The following is an 18,406-nucleotide window of genomic DNA, read 5'->3' as shown; positions in this document are numbered from 1 at the left end:
CTATAATCCTGATGCAGACCTAACCTAAAAGAAAACAAGCATTTTTAAAAATAAGTCCCATTAAACATGGAAATAAAAAAGAATATTATGTGTGGCTTCTTGGGTAACTCATTTCATTTGCTTTGAAATGAGGATTTTATGTTGCATCTGCTTCACCCAAGCAATGCACGGAGAACCTGCAAAAAGTCATCAAAATTATAAAGGTGTCATTTATTATTATTTTTTAAACAGAAAGAAATGGAAAAATACAATTGTTGTATTGGTATATTAGCCAGAAGGAGCAGGCTACATAAAACTTAACCGTGCCATTATCATCTAATTATGAACAATAAAATAAAAGCTTATCTAGTTATTTTTCCATCCTAATTCTTCCAACATAAACAGCAATAAAAACTGAATTTGTATCTGAAGTAGCCATATGATATTTTACAGCCAGTTCTCTACACAGAAGCCAGTTCTCTTTGTTGGTATTTATTTTGCAAACTATTTGTGCTTAGGTGTGCATTGGGCGCTATATAGGATTTCATTTCTACTCTAATTTAATTTCTCTTCTTAATGGATTCAAGTGTCATAGGAATGACAGACATTCTATTGGAATTTCCAGGAATTTCAATCCATATTTTAGTCGACGTTTATGTTGACTCAGAAATGTCTTCATCTAGACAATTTGGGGAAGCTATAAAAAAGGCCAACAAGATGCTCGGATATATAGTTAAAACTGTTGAATTTAAATCAAGGGAAGTAATGTTAAAACTTACAATGCATTAGTAAGACCTCATCTAGAATACTGTGTTCAGTTCTGGTCACCTCGCTAAAGGATATTGCTGCTCTTGAAAGAGTGCAAAGAAGAGCAACCAGAATTATCCCGGGTTTAAAAGGCATGTCGTATGCAGACAGGCTAAAAGAATTGAATCTATTCAGTCTTGAACAAAGAAGACTACGCGGTGATCTGATTCAAGCATTCAGAATCCTAAAAGGTATTGACAATGTCGACCCAGGGGTCTTTTACGACCTGAAAAAAGAAACAAGGACCAGGGGTCACAAATGGAGATTAGATAAAGGGGCATTCAGAACAGAAAATAGGAGGCACTTTTTTACGCAGAGAATCGTGGGAATCTGAAACCAACTCCCCAGTAATGTTGTTGAAGCTGACACCCCGGGATCCTTCAAGAAGCTGCTTGATGAGATTCTGGGATCAATAAGCTACTAACAACCAAACGAGTTGGCCTCCTCTCGTTTGTAAACTTTCTTATGTTCTTATGTTCATAGTCCTTTTCAGTATCTTTGAAAAACTGCATACCAGTATGGCAGTAACTAGCTATGAGGACACCGAGGTCGTGTCCTTGGTGGTTGTTTTGCATCATCAATGCTGATGCTTGTGTAACATTTCTGGTAAAGTACAAAAGACTCCTCAATTCTCTCTACTGGTTTGCCGTGTAACATAGATTTGGAGGCTGAATAGTCAATACCAAGCAGTCATATAAATACTGCCAGCTACAGCTTGAAACCTAAGTTTGACCTCGGTAGAATGTCAGCTGTGGTTACGATGCTGCATACCAGACCAAGAAGTTTCTTTATTTGTTCTTATAATTTAGTGTTTAAAGTTATGGAAGAACAAATTAACTAGGAAAAGCAAGTAAATCACAGAAAAAAACACATGGTACACTTTGCTGTGCTTTTACTATGTTAGGACCCTGGTGACTCTTATTGCCAAATCACTTAATATCTAAAAACAAAAATACAGTAGCAAGAAATCGCTATTCAGCAGTTGATTATAAAGAAAACAGATAGTCTACCTAATAAAGCGTTTGCAAATATGATGTAAGTATGTATTTCTTTAAGGAAGTATCACTTATGAACAGGTTTGCTTCTGTGTTAGCGGTAGCAGTTGTTGTCATTTGTCAAATATAATTATTCCCTGATATGGATCTCTGCTTTCCACATGGTATATGATTCTCCATTCCCTAGGGACAGAGTTAGAAATCCCTAGACCTAATTTACTGGTTATTATGAGTAGAGAGAGAGAGAGGAGGAAGCAGGGGTGGCGGGTGTCTCTGTAAGAATGACAGAATGGCTTTGTGTTTTTTTTTTTTTAATTCCGGAAACATTTTTTAACAATTGTCCAAAATTCATATGCAATTACTAACATTTTACCTATTGATTTCATACTGAAATATCCTCCTCATATTAGTGATACCTTAAAATAGGCACTTATTAACAACTAATTAATATTATGATGAATTTAACAATTTCAAAAGGGAAATCATGTTAGTTAATATGTATCTACCTTAGGATTGCCTGTGTTGCTGATTATGTGTTTGTTTATTGTAAGTTTTAGTGGTGCACCATGTTTATTTAGTATTACCCTTTAATTGTGAGTTACACTAAACAGATGTAATGACTTTTGTTTACTGGTCAAATATTTAAAGATCATTAAATCACCTATCAAATATAAGATGTGCCTATAAGAAAACAAATGATTGAACAGTTTTTAAAGACAAATGAAAAAGAACAACATTGCTAATTTTATAGCTGATATTGTCAACATGTTTAAGGTAAAAACCTTCTGTTCAGGTTTAGGTAAAAAAAATAATGGCTGATATCACTGAGTTTAAACACTTAGCTTCCTTAAAATTGAAACATTCAAAACATGTTCCTACACCTTTAAACATCTACCAGAACGACCCTGGCACTGCATGGGGATTCCCAAGCTCAGCATAAAATAGCATCTGTTTTTGTGTCTTATGTCATGCGGGCATTGTGTGTTTGACAGTGTTCAGTGTGTGTGTGGTTAGAGCAGGTTTTGTCTCAGGGTCCCAGATAGTGAGCTCCTAATGTTTTTTTTTTTTTTATGTTTTCATTGTGATGTTCCCCATTAAAGATGTACAGGTAGTGGACAAAAAAAATGGAAACACCAATGTAAAGTCACTTAATAAGGTGTTGGGCCACTATGGTAACCTGCTCTGTGGAGTTCTCGGCAGACCGTTTTTGATGAAACTGGCTGCTCCCGCCCCAGGTTGAAATTTGCAGTCAATTGATCTGAAGCTGCTCACCTGTTTTGCCTTGCACTTCGAATTAATACACGGATATCACAATCCTGGATTATGCACTTCCGCCCACTGTTGCCCTTTGCTGATGATGTCTTTCCCTCGGAGTTCCATGCCGACATCACCTTAGACACCATTGCTTGTGAAACATCAGCAAGTTGAGCTGTCTTGGTCACCGAAGCTCCTGCCAAACGCGCCCCAACTATCACCCCTCTTTCAAAGTCACTGAGGTCTCCTCTTGCAGCCATGCTAGTCATAATTATAGGCAACCAGGCCTGTCCAGCATTTTTATACATGACCCTAAGCATGCTGGGATGTTATTTGCTTAATTAACGCATGCGCCACACCTGTGTGGAAGCTCTTGCTTTCAATTTACTTGGTGTCCCTCATTTACCCAGGTGTTTCCATTTTTTTGACCATTACCTGTACATGGCAGCACTTTTTGTGGAGTTTACATTTGTTTAATAAAGGTGTGTATTCACATTACTCACACTCAAATGTTTTTCATTTTGTGTGCATGATCAGTGAGGGACATTGGCTACAGCCAGGCTCAGTGCCCACAAACTGGCTGGCACCCCAAGAGCATCAACCTTAGCTCAACCCTGATCTAAACACATCTCCCAGAGACACTGACAATTAATTATAATAATAATAATAATAATAATAATAATAATAATAATAATAATAATAATAATAATAATGTTGGAATCAATCAGCTACGAGGAACCTGATGGGCATTAATGGTCCTGAATGGCCTCCTCTCTGTTGTAAACTTTCTTATGTGTTATGTTCTTATGTTCTTGTGTTGACATCAGTAACCAAACTCATTTAATTTTTGACTTGAGTAGCCAGATTCAAACTCAGACTCCCAGAGGTGAAAGGAATGAGCATATATGAAGTAACCTGCCGCGCCACCTAGCCCCAGTGCTTTCTTACCTTTCTACATGACCTAAACATCTGGGTTGTTTCAATATATGAACATTGGTGTGAAAGCTAACACAATAGTTAAGTAAACCTAGAAGATCTTGCTTTTTTACTTTACATGTCTCAATATTTCTCTTGTAAGATCAGCAGTTTAATTTCCTTTTCACAAAAATGGTGCTGATTGTGGTGAAAAAACCTTGCTAAATCTGGCCCATGATGTTTCTGCATTGGTGACACAAAACTAAGCACTGAGTGACAGGAGACATAACCGCAAGGAATTAGTTAAGAGTTCATGATTATGCTTATGTTACCCATGCACCGTGTTTTCAGGCTATCCCACTCAAAAACGAATATGTTTAAAATGTAACCTTTCTATACTTAAACTTCAGAAGTTACTATAAAAAACAATCTGTAATTGCCCATTCACACAGAGAGGAAGACTAGAGGAGCTGGATAGGCTTTAAGAATGAGATTAAAAATACATTTATTATTGATTGATTGAATTAACAATTGTATTGTTTGTCTAACCAAGTATAACCATTCCTTTGTTTCCCTTCCTCCCACCCCCATCCTCTCTTTCACACCCTGTCTCTTCCTCCCCTGTATCTCCTCTCTCACACATAGATGACTATAAGTCGGAGATCAGAGAGCAGTTGCCATTGATTGCTGGTTCAGCTGCGGCCGGTGTTGTATTCATTGTGTCTCTGGTTGCCATTTCCATTGTCTGCAGCAGGTAACTAGTCCCTCACTTTGCAGTATAGTGAACTATCTTATATTTGATATATTTATTTGTCATTGACCATGTGTGATCTTGACACCAGATGCATAGTACAGACTATTTACAATAGCTAGATTACATCGGTCGCTCACTTATACAATATCATTCCTTATCTTGGCATATGCAATTGTATCATGACTTCAAAATCTTTTGCTTCTTGTATTTTATACTTCCATTTTGAATATCCTGTATTTCAAAGACAACTCTACAGATGAAAAGTTGCTGCTGCTTCCTGGCCTCACTGCATTTGTTGTGCTGTAGTTCCTGGCCTCATTTCATATGTTGTGCAGTAATAATTCCAGTAGTCTAGCTGAGACCACGTGACCTATCTCTGTGGTACCAGGATGCAGCAGTTTTCTGTCTATATTTACATATCCTGAATCCACATAAACAAATAAATGAAGAACCAAGACAGGATAATAATAATGTTAATACATATAAGGACAATCATTTTAAAATGTGGACCTGTAATAATGGTAATGCATGTAAGAAAGTGTATTTCAGAGCTCTGCTTTAAAACAGTCTTGGTGATAATATCAGATTATAATACAGTACTCATTTTTCACATACATTCCAAAAATAGAGAGCAATTAGCTCATTTTCTCTATAATAAATTAGAAACTATTACTTTTATTTCCTATTATTAATAGAATATAAAAAAGGTCAGTGACTATAAATAAGTAACCTGTACATTACTAGTCTTACTAATGTGTTATATTTTCACTTGTAGGAAAAAAGTGTATACCAAGGAAGCTGTGTACAGTGACAAACTGCAGCACTACAGTACTGGTCGAGGTGAGTAACTAAGCCAGGGGCTGCTATTTTCATATGTTTCTATTTTCAGTAAAGCTCTTTCAGGAATCTATAGCAACTATTCTATTCAAACGTTCATATCAGTGGCTCAGCTCAGATTTGAACTGCATACACCTGGTTCAGAGGTCCCAGCGCACACCACTGGCCCTGTACAGGTTGATGGGGTGTTCAGTATACTGTAGTATAGAGTATAAGATGGCAAACATCTGTACATGGGGGACATATCGGGTAAACTGACAGAAGCTGAAAGCTTTGAAGTAGCCAAAAGCTTGTAAAATGATCCTCCATATTTTGATCTTTTTATGTTTTTAAGGTTTTATTTTGTGCCAAGTGGATGTGGCCAATTATGACGTCAGTGTTTAGAATTGCAGTTGAATTGTTTTCGAAGTGCTTTGTTTTTGACGGGTCGTGAAAAAATGTCCTCTGATTGTCTAAAATTGCCTAAGCAGTCTATTATTGGGCACTGTCTGTATACAGTAATTCAGTATCAAACAGGTTTTTTTGGCATGGTGGTGAGAGCTGAGAGACAGGTAGTGCTAAAATATGGATAGGGAGATTGCAGATCATATCTTTAGTACCGATGTGTTGGATAGCCTACTGTGTAGTTCATGATGGGGTCACTCAAGAAGGAATGAGATGGGAAATGGGCTTCTAAAAAAGAGATAAGCCTTGACAGGCCAATGAGCCTCTTCCCATTCTCACATGTATGTTCCTACACTCTTCTTAAGTCAAGGCCACAGCAGAACAAGACCAGTCCACTAAGACCAGCTTTACAATCAGTGGAAAGTGTTTTTTAGACAGGTGGCCTGTTAACTGAGGGGCTTTTACACTGACGGGATATAGAGGAGAACCATGGACGTGAATCACCTCTTTACAGTGCCATAGCTCCAGCGTCACTAGTCGTGACCCTGCTCTAACTGGCCATCATCTCCCTGCTGACCGTCTTTAACATTATCACAGATGGATTTCAAGGAGCTAACCCAATAAGCACTAACACAAATCAGGATGAATAACTGGCCCCTGTAAATAAATGGTAATTTGTGTCACTGTTTATGGCGTACAGATGTTGTTAAGAGTCGTCTCCGAGGATTAAGTGCCAGCAGGGCCAGATGGAGTCCGACTTGACGAGGGGGAATACAGGCGTAAAATGCATGCAGCCTTCCTTTAGTCGTTGGTTGTAATAAATATCATGCAGGCATGTGCTCTACTCCATATAAGCATCTGCTCTGGCATGCTGTTCTAATTTTTCTACAGCGATGGAAACCATGACCAAGGCATTTGTTTTTTTAACACTTTCCCAAAGTGAAAATGTTACATCAGAATAACTGCTTTGGATCACCTGTTCTGAGTTCTACAAATAAGGCCAAGCTGCATCTCCCTGTTGCAAGTCAGTTTTGATTGGTGGGTAGTTGCTTATGGAGAAACAGTAAAAATGATGACTCTTAATCTCAAGGAGTTAGAAACAATAATCACTGAGGAATGTATCCCTCCAGACAAATGTAAGCACCTTGACTCGTTTGACTCATCACATCAAATCAGCGTCGTCCTGGCTGTCATATTGACACTGGTATGGCAGGTGTTTCTTTTTGTCCAAACCCGGGATATTCTAATTTAGGTTTTTAATACACCATCTTACAATAAGTAAATTCAGTTCTAGTAAAGCAGTGAATACAGGAGAATTAGCATGAAGATTATACTTGATTGTTTTGTATCTATAAAAATGAGCACACCAGAAATTAAGGCCTTTTTTAAACTAATTATTTTAATTTTGACAGGGGACTTCTTAAAAGTTGGCATATTAAACATCTTCAAAATATCTCCAATTCAGAAGGCAGTTTTATAAGCAACATTAAACAGGCCATTAAATACTGCAATTGCTGAGTATGCACAGCTCATAGAAGCATAAAATATTTACATACGTTTTTCTTGCCTTCATAAAAATGTAGAGCGTTAAACAGTTTGTACAACAGCAGAAAAAAAGAATGCAAAAATAAACTATTTGCTGTATAAATTATACATGAAAGCCACCTATGTTCCTGTAATAAAAGCAATGAGTTTCTGTCTGTGTTATTTACTGAAATAGTGGCTGCATAATGGCTGATAATATAACTGGTAAGTGCTTGCAGGAAAACCATTATGCAGAGCACAGAGGCTGTTCCAAGCGACTGAATAAATTCTTAAATATATCTGTATATGGACTTACTTAATAGTCAATTACAGTATATCCAGGCAGTCCCAGTTCAAAGTAGTTAGGTTGCCATTAGTCTGAGGCTGCATTAAGAGCAGAATTTGTTCTTAATACTGACATAAATGTTTAATGAACGTCCTTTGAACCGGGGCTCACATCTCACATGTAAAGCATTGTCTGCTTGTAGCTGCCCAGGCTTAGCAGTTTCCGCAAGCACTTACAATAGGACCTTACGTTATCATCAGTCTACTTTGCAAAATCTGAATTTGTCTTGTCTGTTAATTAACATCCTTTGAGCTACCAGTGTTTCAGTGGACTTGGTTATACATTTAACTACAGCGCAGTATCAAATTGGAACCATCCTTCCCTGAGGAATTGCCTCACTGTATCAAAGACTGACCATGTGTAAGCCCAATATTTTGACCTTAAAATCAATTCAGTATTGCTCAATGTAAATTACATTTGTCTCACAAGATACTTTTTCCACAGATAAAATTAACTGAGAGCAAATAGTATTTTTTTTAAACTAGCAAGAAACTACTGAGTACAATAAATAACTGCTCTTTCCTGTAGCTGTGTTGTTTCTTGCTGGTTTTATACTATTACAATTAAAACACCTTAGCTTGACTTTTCAACTCAATTGACATACAATCCTTTTCTTAATTATACTTGCATATGTTAATCCAAAATATCTGAGAATTGTCTTTTATGTATCGATTAACCAGTCAAGGTCACATCCCCTCAAGACGCTACTTGGCTAGGTACAAGGAAGTACAAAAAAGCCTGTTTTAAGATATGCATAGTGTTTCAAATATTTACATCTCTTGAAAAAAAGATGAGTGAAGGGGAAGAGGATAATTATGTAAACTATCCTTTTTCAAAAACTGGGAGAAAATGTGAGCGAGGTAAACATGTTATCCACAGAAGCATGTGTACTTAACTAGATAATGAGCTTTACTGCACTCATCAGTGAGATTGGATCCTTCTGTTTTCCAGCACACATTTTTGTCTTTACCTAACTATCCCTTCTTTCTCCCTCAGGTTCTCCAGGGATGAAGATCTACATTGACCCCTTCACCTACGAGGACCCCAATGAGGCCGTCCGAGAGTTTGCCAAGGAGATAGACGTCTCCTGTGTGAAGATCGAAGAGGTCATTGGAGCAGGTACATCTCAATAAGCTCAAACTGGACTCCTAAAGATCAGAAATTGAATGATTCATTTTATTTTGTACCAGCGTGTTACCATATCAGGACCCCTGTATTGTGTAATATTTGTTTCAAGTCCATTATGCTGCCATTGGGTCTGTTTTCAGGAGTTTCAGTAAAAGAGAAGTTTTGAGAGTAGCGACAACTGTATTATTCTGAGGATAATATTTTCATTCAGTGCTGTCTGCTTAACGAAGAATACTGTACAGTTATAAGGAAATAAAAGACATGAATCCCAGTACATATCTGTATCCTGTGTACTGATATCATCTTGGGCATACAGCAACATTCACAATAACACTTGTTTATGTTCAAGAGTATTCCTCAGTACATTTTTTTTGTGATTTACAATAAATTAATATAATGTGTATGAGCTTCATGTCCTCTCACCGAAACTGCATAAGAGACACCTACACCTGACGTATAACTTGCATAATAAAACAACAAAGTGCCTGTTGAAGATAGTATGGTTCAGTAACTCACTGTGGGGCTCTGCTTCCAGGGGAGTTTGGGGAGGTGTACAAGGGCCGTCTGAAACTGCCAGGGAAGAGAGAGATTTATGTGGCCATCAAGACACTGAAGGCAGGATACTCGGAGAAGCAGAGACGCGACTTCCTGAGCGAGGCCAGCATCATGGGCCAGTTCGACCACCCCAATATCATCCGGCTGGAGGGCGTAGTCACCAAGAGCCGGCCCGTCATGATTATCACAGAGTTCATGGAGAATGGTGCTCTCGACTCCTTCCTGCGAGTAAGTCCTCCTTTTTTTTTTTTTTTTTTTTTTTTTTTCCGGGGACCATTCTGTGCTTAATTGCAGAGCTTAGTTACCTAAAGGGCATATGGAACAATTACATGTATCTTACCTGTCATGCACTTTCATTACATGTAGGTCTCACATGTTCTAACAACCATGTATGCTCATTGAAAAAATATTACAGGCTTAAGAATGCTCACAGTTTTCACGCCTTGGCTTAATTGCACTAACTTGACAAAACGCTTGTTGGCCTCAATACGTTTTGATAACAGAAGTTTCTCTGTATATAGCCCTTAAAGTGATTTTAGCTACCAAGATAATTCAATAAGTTTTACCTATTATGTACTTCTATTCTCTACATGTCTCAAATGTGCAGTTTTAGAGGAAACACATGTTGCTTTAACATGTATTTTAATTAAATAACAAGATAATTGGGACTGCACTCTGTTTGCAAGCCTTGGTTTAAGGTATTCCTGCACTAGGTAATTTCACCTGGAGAGTTATACTGTCCCCAACGCCTTCTTTACTGTCTTTCCACTGTACAATTTGAGACCTACATAACAAATGGAATGCACCAATGTTTTAGATTTATGGGATTCTTTTGTCAGTTACAATCACTTTAACTGCAGCACAAAGTCAGCTCTTCTTTTTGGTTGACCTTGTGGGTTCCAGATTTGTAACTGCCACTCTCCCCCAATGCCTCCCACTCCCCCCTGCTCCTCATCTACTCCCCTGACTCAGAGCGGAACATCTCTTCCTGTTCACCCACGTCTTCATTTCATCCTCTTTTAACATTGGGAACAATAGAAGAAAAAAAAACAGCCTTGGTTACATCCTCCATGAGATGTCAAGGTGGAGCATCAGCAGGGGTGAGATCTCAGGATTAGCCTCAATGCGCTGGGGTCAGCAAATTGTTTGAAGCTTTCTTCCTGGTTTACACCATGCTGGGAGAGAAAGAAAAAATACTGTATATGGCACAGTGGGATAGATTCCCTGTGTTCTTTTACTTCATCAAACAGCTTTTGGATCTTTACTGAGCTTAAGAAGGCAGGTTGTGCTTGGAGGCCTGAGATCCTGGGTTTAAATTTTGGCTCAGGCTCCTTTGGTAGTGGGGGTGGGGGGTTGAAAGAGCAGCCTTAATATAATACTAATATTACTACTACTAAGATATGACTTTAGTATTTTGTTTTATGTGAAGAGCAGTGACTTACCTTCCACTTGCTGAACTGCCCTTATCCTTGAAAGTTACATAGTTTAAAATTGCAGTCGTAAGTTTCTGAGAATTGCAAGAAAAGAAAAAAAATATATAATGGAACCAGGAAAGCAGGCCAAATAGTATTTTCACAGAAAGGTGTTAAAAGGACTGAAATGGAGCAGCACACAATCCAAGCAATCGCTCTTTTTCCAATTTCCAGAAGAGCGCTCAGAGTGAAATGCACTGTTACAGTAGGTCGTCCTAATGTAGGTGAGTGCTTTCCCAAAGGAAATCGGGTAACAGGCAGGCGAGTGTACTCCCTTGGGTCTTAACTAAAATAAGCAACTTCCCAGTGCCGCTGTAATGAACATGACAACACTCTGCAGATCATTTTGGGTTTCATTTGGTTTTCATTTTAGAACTCTCTTTATCCTCCAGTCTTTAACCTAGTAGATGCATTAGTCAAAATGTACATATTTCTGTAATATTGTTTTTAGCCACAGTGTATATGTTTGCTTGGATTCTTGTTTTATTGCTTATTGCCCAATTGTGATAACATTTGCTTAGTTACTGAAGACTCTAGGTACATATGCAAGAACCATATTTCATTTTTACATAACGGTGCATACAGTGAATGTAGCTCACGTGATGTACTGTTTCATGATACAGATAGCACCATTTTGTATTTACAGCTGTGATGGGGGATGGGGGGTTTACTAAGTGGTGAATGAGATATTTAAAGAGTCATAGACTGGAGATTCCCACCAATATGTTTTTTGTACTGTTTCTACCTTCTTTTTCGGTGACAGTAATTGGTCTCATGGACCTCATTTGAGAGCCAGGTTTAAAATGTTTAAATATCTGCTTACATTTACTTTTATATTGTTTCCTGGACAGCAAAATGATGGTCAGTTCACAGTGATCCAGCTGGTGGGAATGATGCGCGGCATTGCAGCCGGGATGAAGTACCTCTCAGAAATGAACTACGTGCACCGGGACCTGGCCGCTCGGAACATCCTGGTCAACAGCAACCTGGTGTGCAAAGTGTCTGACTTCGGCCTCTCTCGATACCTGCAGGATGACACCTCCGACCCCACCTACACCAGCTCCCTGGTGAGTCTCCCATCTCTCTTTCTCTCCCAGAATCCTTGCCAAGAGCTTTTGAAAGATGTACAATTATGAAACAAAGGCATGTCAACGGTAGAAGAAAAAAAAAAGAAGCAACTCCATCATTGATCTACTTCTTCCTGTTACCAAGTGGTTTCTTACTGGTTTTATTTAATTATAATCAAGTTAACCATGTTTAAGTTTTTCCACAAATTTCATATTTGAATGTCACCTCACTGCTGAACTAGGAGATTGTTTACTGTCCTCCTTTTGTAACCCACCGAACCTGATCAATAGATGTTACTAAGCTACTGAACAGATGTTCTCTGCCTGAACTCATAGGCCTGCCAAGTAAAATTCACTGTAGTGTAATGAGGTGAACTATAACCACCTGTGCAATGACCAATGCAGAGCGACCAGAATTCAAACCTGCGAGCTCCTGATAGTATGACTCAGAGATGATAAAGTGACATTAGCTTCATTCCCACTCATGTATCATTTTAATTAGCAGTTTTTAAACTATAAATAGCTTGGCTAAACGGTGGTCGAGAGTTCAGTTCGAAGTGACAGACAAGCAAACCAAGTGCAAGAAGGAGAGTGGGTTGGGAGAGGGGAAGAGGGAATGGGCTCGCCCCAGGTTCAGCTGCCAGAGCGGGGCTGAAGCGTCTCATCTCCCAGAGAAAGCCACGTAATAGACCTAATATTTACGTAGTTGTAAAATGAATGCTGAATAAGATGTCTGTGTTATAAAGTGCCAGCGCAACATTTCTTCAGTTCAGATACTGTATCAAAAGGAAGAGACAGAAATGGAAGTTAGACACCAGTACTGTATTTACTGTAAAAATATTGCATGAATCACTAGTATAGGGAATTGGGGGACCTGCTGTAGGAGAGTTATATTCAAGGAGCACTGTGTATATATATATATATATATATATATATATATATATATATATTTAGCCTCCCCACTTATTAAAGTCAGGGGCCGCTTCTGGTTTGAATCCACCTCAGAACAAGTGACGGCCTCAAATTAGACAGTAGTCTACATCATAAAACCACCACACAGCTCTTCATAATTGTCAGTTTTGGTTGGAAGAGGCCTAGACTGAAAGACAGGTGCAAATGCAGAGTTTTTAGGGAAAGCTCTCATGGAGGCTTTCTCAGCATTGTACAGCTGACTTTAGTCAGTGCCGCCTCGCATAAGTGGTAAATTCACCATCATTTTATTAAAAGATAATTTAAAAAAAATTATAATTAAAAAACAGTATTTCTTTGTATTAGTGGAGCAATTTACAGACCCTTAAGCAAGATCACTTATGTGAATAATTTGAAAAATATGTTGCTTGTCACTTTTGCTTGACAAAACTGGAAAAATGCCTTAAGGCACAAATTCAACATGTCCTAATTATGAGATGTTTTTTTTTTTCTGGGTGTAGCGTGGTGTGTCCGTCAAACTATTTTCAGACAGTTTAAGAAGCGCGTTGCTGCATTAATTAGAAGAGAAATGCAATAGTTTTATTTTAGCTCCACTGCACCCTATTTGGAACTTAATTACCTCACAGGCATCAACAGCACCAGGATATCCCCCAATACCCGGCAGCACAGAAGGATCCCTGTGTGGTATCTTGTAATTGTCAAGCTAGGCAGCCCTCTGATTACAGTGGACTCAGTTGCAGAAGACAACTGTTAATTATCTTGAGGGGAAGGTCCTTTTAGTTTTCTTTCACATGGCAACAAAAAAAAAATCTTTCTCCCTGGTTTCATGTAAACAGTTGCTCCCAAAACAGTGATTTCTGCATCCAAGCAAGATTAACTCACTTAACTCTTTAATTACGTTTCTCATCAGTAAAGAAAACCAGCCAACCGTACACTTATTGTTTACGCATATGCGTTTCCCATATCTATTTTTATACCATAGACTGTTAATATCAATATCTATGTATAGACTTACATTGGGGTTTTTCCACTGTAATTTCGCGCTTGTCATTTAACTGCAATGGAAGTCAGTCACTCATCCTTTTATTGTTTACAAAATTATAATGCTAATAGCCTCACTTGTGCTATGCATGTAGACTAAACATGTGCACATGTTTCATTTATGCAATTACCACTTTAATTACTGAATCACAATTCTCATTTATTTCAACCACACATTTGTCATTGTTGCGGTGCCCATTTTAATACACCAAAAAATGATTCAGGTTGATACTCAAGATTCAGTAAGTACTGTGGAATAAATTAAAGCTAGGTTGAATTTTTTGTTTAGTCTTTTTCTTGATCATTTTTGTTTCTCTAGCCATTGAATTACTGTTTTGTTTGTTATGCAAATGGATGCTTGAAATATAGTCACTAATGTGTAAAAGCTGTGTCTCCCAGCTAAAATTCAGTTGCATTCACAATAGCCATGTTTTAGGATGAAGAGACGGAAAAGTTAGAAAGAAGAAAAATCATCTAGGACTTGAAAAAAGGCTCAATCAAAATGTTCAGTGAAATGTACAACATAAGTAACTAAGTCATGTGGACAGATGTTTGGGCCCATGCCTGTTTCACTGCACTGATTAACAACTATGTGTGGAGGGTATTATTATATCAGTTAGGTAAGGGTAGCCCCTCCCTGTGAGATGGGGATCAGTAGTGGGGTACAGGGGTGAAAAGTGGGGAGTTCCAGAGTTACATACACACACAAAGTTACTACAATAACAGTAAAAAAGAAAAAATCTAGAAAGTGCTACTCTACCATTGATAATACAGTACAATGCTCCTAAACTGCAGACTAACCAACTCATGTTTGTACAGATTTACTGCACTTTATATCTTAAAGCTAATAGGATTATCCCTGAGACAGGCCTATCACTATCATCTGCAAACCAGGATCTTTTCCGAGAGACAGTTTGCAGTCTGCGTGCATGGTTCAGAAATCAGGAGGTCTTCGGTCCTTGAGAGCATGTGTAGCTGTTAATTAAGGACCAACGAAAAGCAACTATTTCTTGACGAGCCACTGAGTGTGCTCAGATGTCTTATATTAAAAGGGCTAATCAGAAAGCAAGGCAGCAGAAATAGATAAGACTGGAGAGTGAACCTGGCTCAATTAAATCTACCTGACACGGCCCCATTTATTTAGTGCTGAACTGGCCCGGTAAATGACTGCCTCTCCTCTTTCTTCTTTCTGCTGTATTCACATTAAATTACTTCCAGAGCAGTATCCTAGAGTCCAGAAGGTTTTTGATATGCGACTTAATTGCATTCTATTAACCCGCGGTTCAAATTCCCCCCGAATGGAAAGAAACAGAATTAAACACGCACCTCATGAACCACGGTGGCAATGTGGCTGTGCTTGGTGTCAAGGCCGTAATTGATTTTTGAAATGATCAGTAATGCTGGTGGCGAGCTGCGTGGTGCAGTGTAACGATAGTATCTTGGTCTGTCTCTCCTCAAACTACAGCCTCTGTTTCTGTCTTTCACCTGAATAGACCACCTAGGCAGTAAAGCTTATGACAAGACAATGAACAGTATAATTTGATAGTAAATGGAAAATATAAGAGAATCAGGGTATACCAAGATATTAATAAGCAAAGGGGAAGAAAAAAAAACTGGGTGTGAATATAGTGCTCTCTAAAAATATAAGCATAAATAGTCTCGATTAACAGTACGCCAAGTGCATTAAAGACAAGTAGTTGTAATATATGGTCTCTGAGCCACCCTGTTCCTTATCGGACCTGCCTCTGACATTCCTAGCTTCACAGCAAGGACACTGAGCCTGCACTGTACGCCTCACTACTCAGGAATATTGTTAAGGGAAAGGTAGGCGTTGGGAGAGTAAACAAGATTGTCAATTTTGATCATGTCTCCTTCCTACAGTAGAGGTGATGTTGGTTGGGGATGGGGGTGGGGGTGGGAAAGGGGGGTCAAAGTGGAGTGGAGAAGAGAAAAATCTGTCAGCAAAAGAGAAATCTGCCTGCTTGACAAGGTGGTAGCTTCTATTATGAAACTTTCTGGTCTAGCAACGTTTCAAATGGAAAATAAAAATAGGGAGAGAATGGGGGGAGAGCGCATACCTTTTTACCCTGGAGACATTTATTCTTTTTTGCTTAATGAATTGCTTTTTTGTTTTTAAAAATCAGGAAATTGGCTTTTAGAATTAAAACTGTGGTTTAACCCTACAGGTAGTGAACAAAAAAATGCCTGGGTAAACACCTGGGTAAATGAGGGACATCAAGTATATTGAAAGCAAGGGCTTCCACACAGGTGTGGCTCATGCGTTAATTAAGCAAATAACATCCCAGCATGCTTACGGTCATTTATAAAAATGCTGGACAGGCCTGGTTGCCTATAATTATGACTAGCAGGCTGCAAGAGGAGACCTCAGTGACTTTGAAAGAGGAGTGATTGTTGGGGCGCGTTTGGCAGGAGCTTCAGTGACCAAGACAGCTCAACTTGCTGATGTTTTATGAGCAACGGTGTCTAAGGTGATTTCGGCATGAAACTCAGAGGGAAAGACATCATCAGCAAAGGGCAACAGTGGGCAGAAGCGCATCAAAAACCTTTTAATCAAAAACGTTTAATCAAAAACGTTTAATCAAAAACGGTCCGCCAAGAACTCCAGAGCGGGATACCATAGTGGCCCAACGCCCTATTAAGTGACTTTACATTGGTGTTTCCATTTTTTTGTTCACTACCTGTACCTCATGAGAAACTTTAAATTAATGTCTATATTCATAACTCGCCTACATTAACCCATTAACCCATTCATGCATGACAAATTGAAAATAGCTGAAAAAAACATAATTTTGTAATACATATTATATTATTTTTACATATACAGTACTGTGCAAAAGTTTTAGGCAGGTGTGAAAAAATGCTGTAAAGTAAGAATGCTTTCAAAAATAGGCATTTTAATAGTTTATATTTATCAATTAACAAAATGCAAAGTGAGTGAACAGAAGAAAAATCTACATCAAATCAATATTTGGTGTGACCACCCTTTGCCTTCAAAACAGCATCAATTCTTCTAGGTACACTTGCACACAGTTTTTGAAGGAACTCGGCAGGTAGGTTGGCCCAAACATCTTGGAGAACTAACCACAGTTCTTCTGTGGATTTAGGCAGCCTCAGTTGCTTCTCTCTCTTCATGTAATCCCAGACATACTCGATGATGTTGAGATCAGGGCTCTGTGGGGGCCATACCATCACTTCCAGGACTCCTTGTTCTTCTTTACGCTGAAGATAGTTCTTAATGACTTTTGCTGTCTGTTTGGGGTCGTTGTCATGCTGCAGAATAAATTTGGGGCCAATCAGATGCCTCCCTGATGGTATTGCTTGATGGATAAGTATCTGCCTGTACTTCTCAGCATTGAGGAGACCATTAATTCTGACCAAATCCCCAACTCCATTTGCAGAAATGCAGCCCCAAACTTGCAAGGAACCTCCACCATGCTTCACTGTTGCCTGCAGACACTCATTCCTGTGCCGCTCTCCAGCCCTTCGGCGAACAAACTGCTTTCTGCTACAGCCAAATATTTCAGATTTTGACTCATCAGTCCAGAGCACCTGCTGCCATTTTTCTGCACCCCAGTTCCTGTGTTTTCGTGCATAGTTGAGTCGCTTGGCCTAGTTTCCACGTCGGAGGTATGGCTTTTTGGCCGCAAGTCTTCCAGACTTCTCCGGACAGTAGATGGGTGTACCAGGGTCCCACTGTTTTCTGCCAATTCTGAGCTGATGGCACTGCTGGACATCTTCCGATTGCGAAGGGAAGTAAGCATTATGTGTCTTTCATCTGCTGCAGTAAGTTTCCTTGGCCGACCACTGCGTCTAAGGTCCTCAACGTTGCCCGTTTCTTTGTGCTTCTTCAAACGAGCTTGGACAGCATCTGGAAACCCCTGTCAGCCTTGAAATTTCGGCCTGGGAGAGACCTTGCTAATGCAGTATAAATACCTTGTGTCTTGTTGCTGTGCTCAATCTTGCCATGGTGTATGACTTTTGACAGTAAACTGTCTTCAGCAACCTCACCTTGTTAGCTGAGTTTGGCTGTTCCTCACCCAGTTTTATTCCTCCTACACAGCTGTTTCTGTTTCAGTTAATGATTGTGTTTCAACCTACATATTGAATTGATGATCATTAGCACCTGTTTGGTATAATTGTTTAATCATACACCTGACTATATGCCTACAAAATCCCTAACTTTGTGCAAGTGTACCTAGAAGAATTGATGCTGTTTTGAAGGCAAAGGGTGGTCACACCAAATATGGATTTGATTTAGATTTTTCTTTTAGTTGTTTTAGTTAATTGATAAATATAATCTATTAACATGTCTATTTTTGAAAGCATTCTTACTTTACAGCATTTTTTCACACCTGCCTAAAACTTTTGCACAGTACTGTATTTTTCAAATTGTATAA

At 38.8% G+C, this 18,406-nt stretch overlaps 1 protein-coding gene across 2 annotated transcripts in view; it reads left to right on the top strand.

Annotated features, from left to right (window-relative positions):
* LOC117423351 (ephrin type-B receptor 1) overlaps positions 1-18,406 on the top strand; it is a 257,791-nt gene that overhangs the window by 213,529 nt on the left and 25,856 nt on the right. For both annotated transcript variants that reach the window (XM_058990042.1, XM_034038975.3), the window contains exons 8-12: positions 4,596-4,704; positions 5,480-5,544; positions 8,792-8,914; positions 9,459-9,706; positions 11,802-12,017. In XM_058990042.1, the coding sequence (XP_058846025.1) occupies positions 4,596-4,704; positions 5,480-5,544; positions 8,792-8,914; positions 9,459-9,706; positions 11,802-12,017 (761 nt within the window). The remainder of the gene's footprint in view (positions 1-4,595; positions 4,705-5,479; positions 5,545-8,791; positions 8,915-9,458; positions 9,707-11,801; positions 12,018-18,406) is intronic.

The sequence above is a fragment of the Acipenser ruthenus genome, chromosome 17 (assembly GCF_902713425.1).
Source record: "Acipenser ruthenus chromosome 17, fAciRut3.2 maternal haplotype, whole genome shotgun sequence".
NCBI classification, from domain to species: Eukaryota; Metazoa; Chordata; class Actinopteri; order Acipenseriformes; family Acipenseridae; genus Acipenser; species Acipenser ruthenus.
This window is presented reverse-complemented; position numbering and strand designations above follow the sequence as displayed.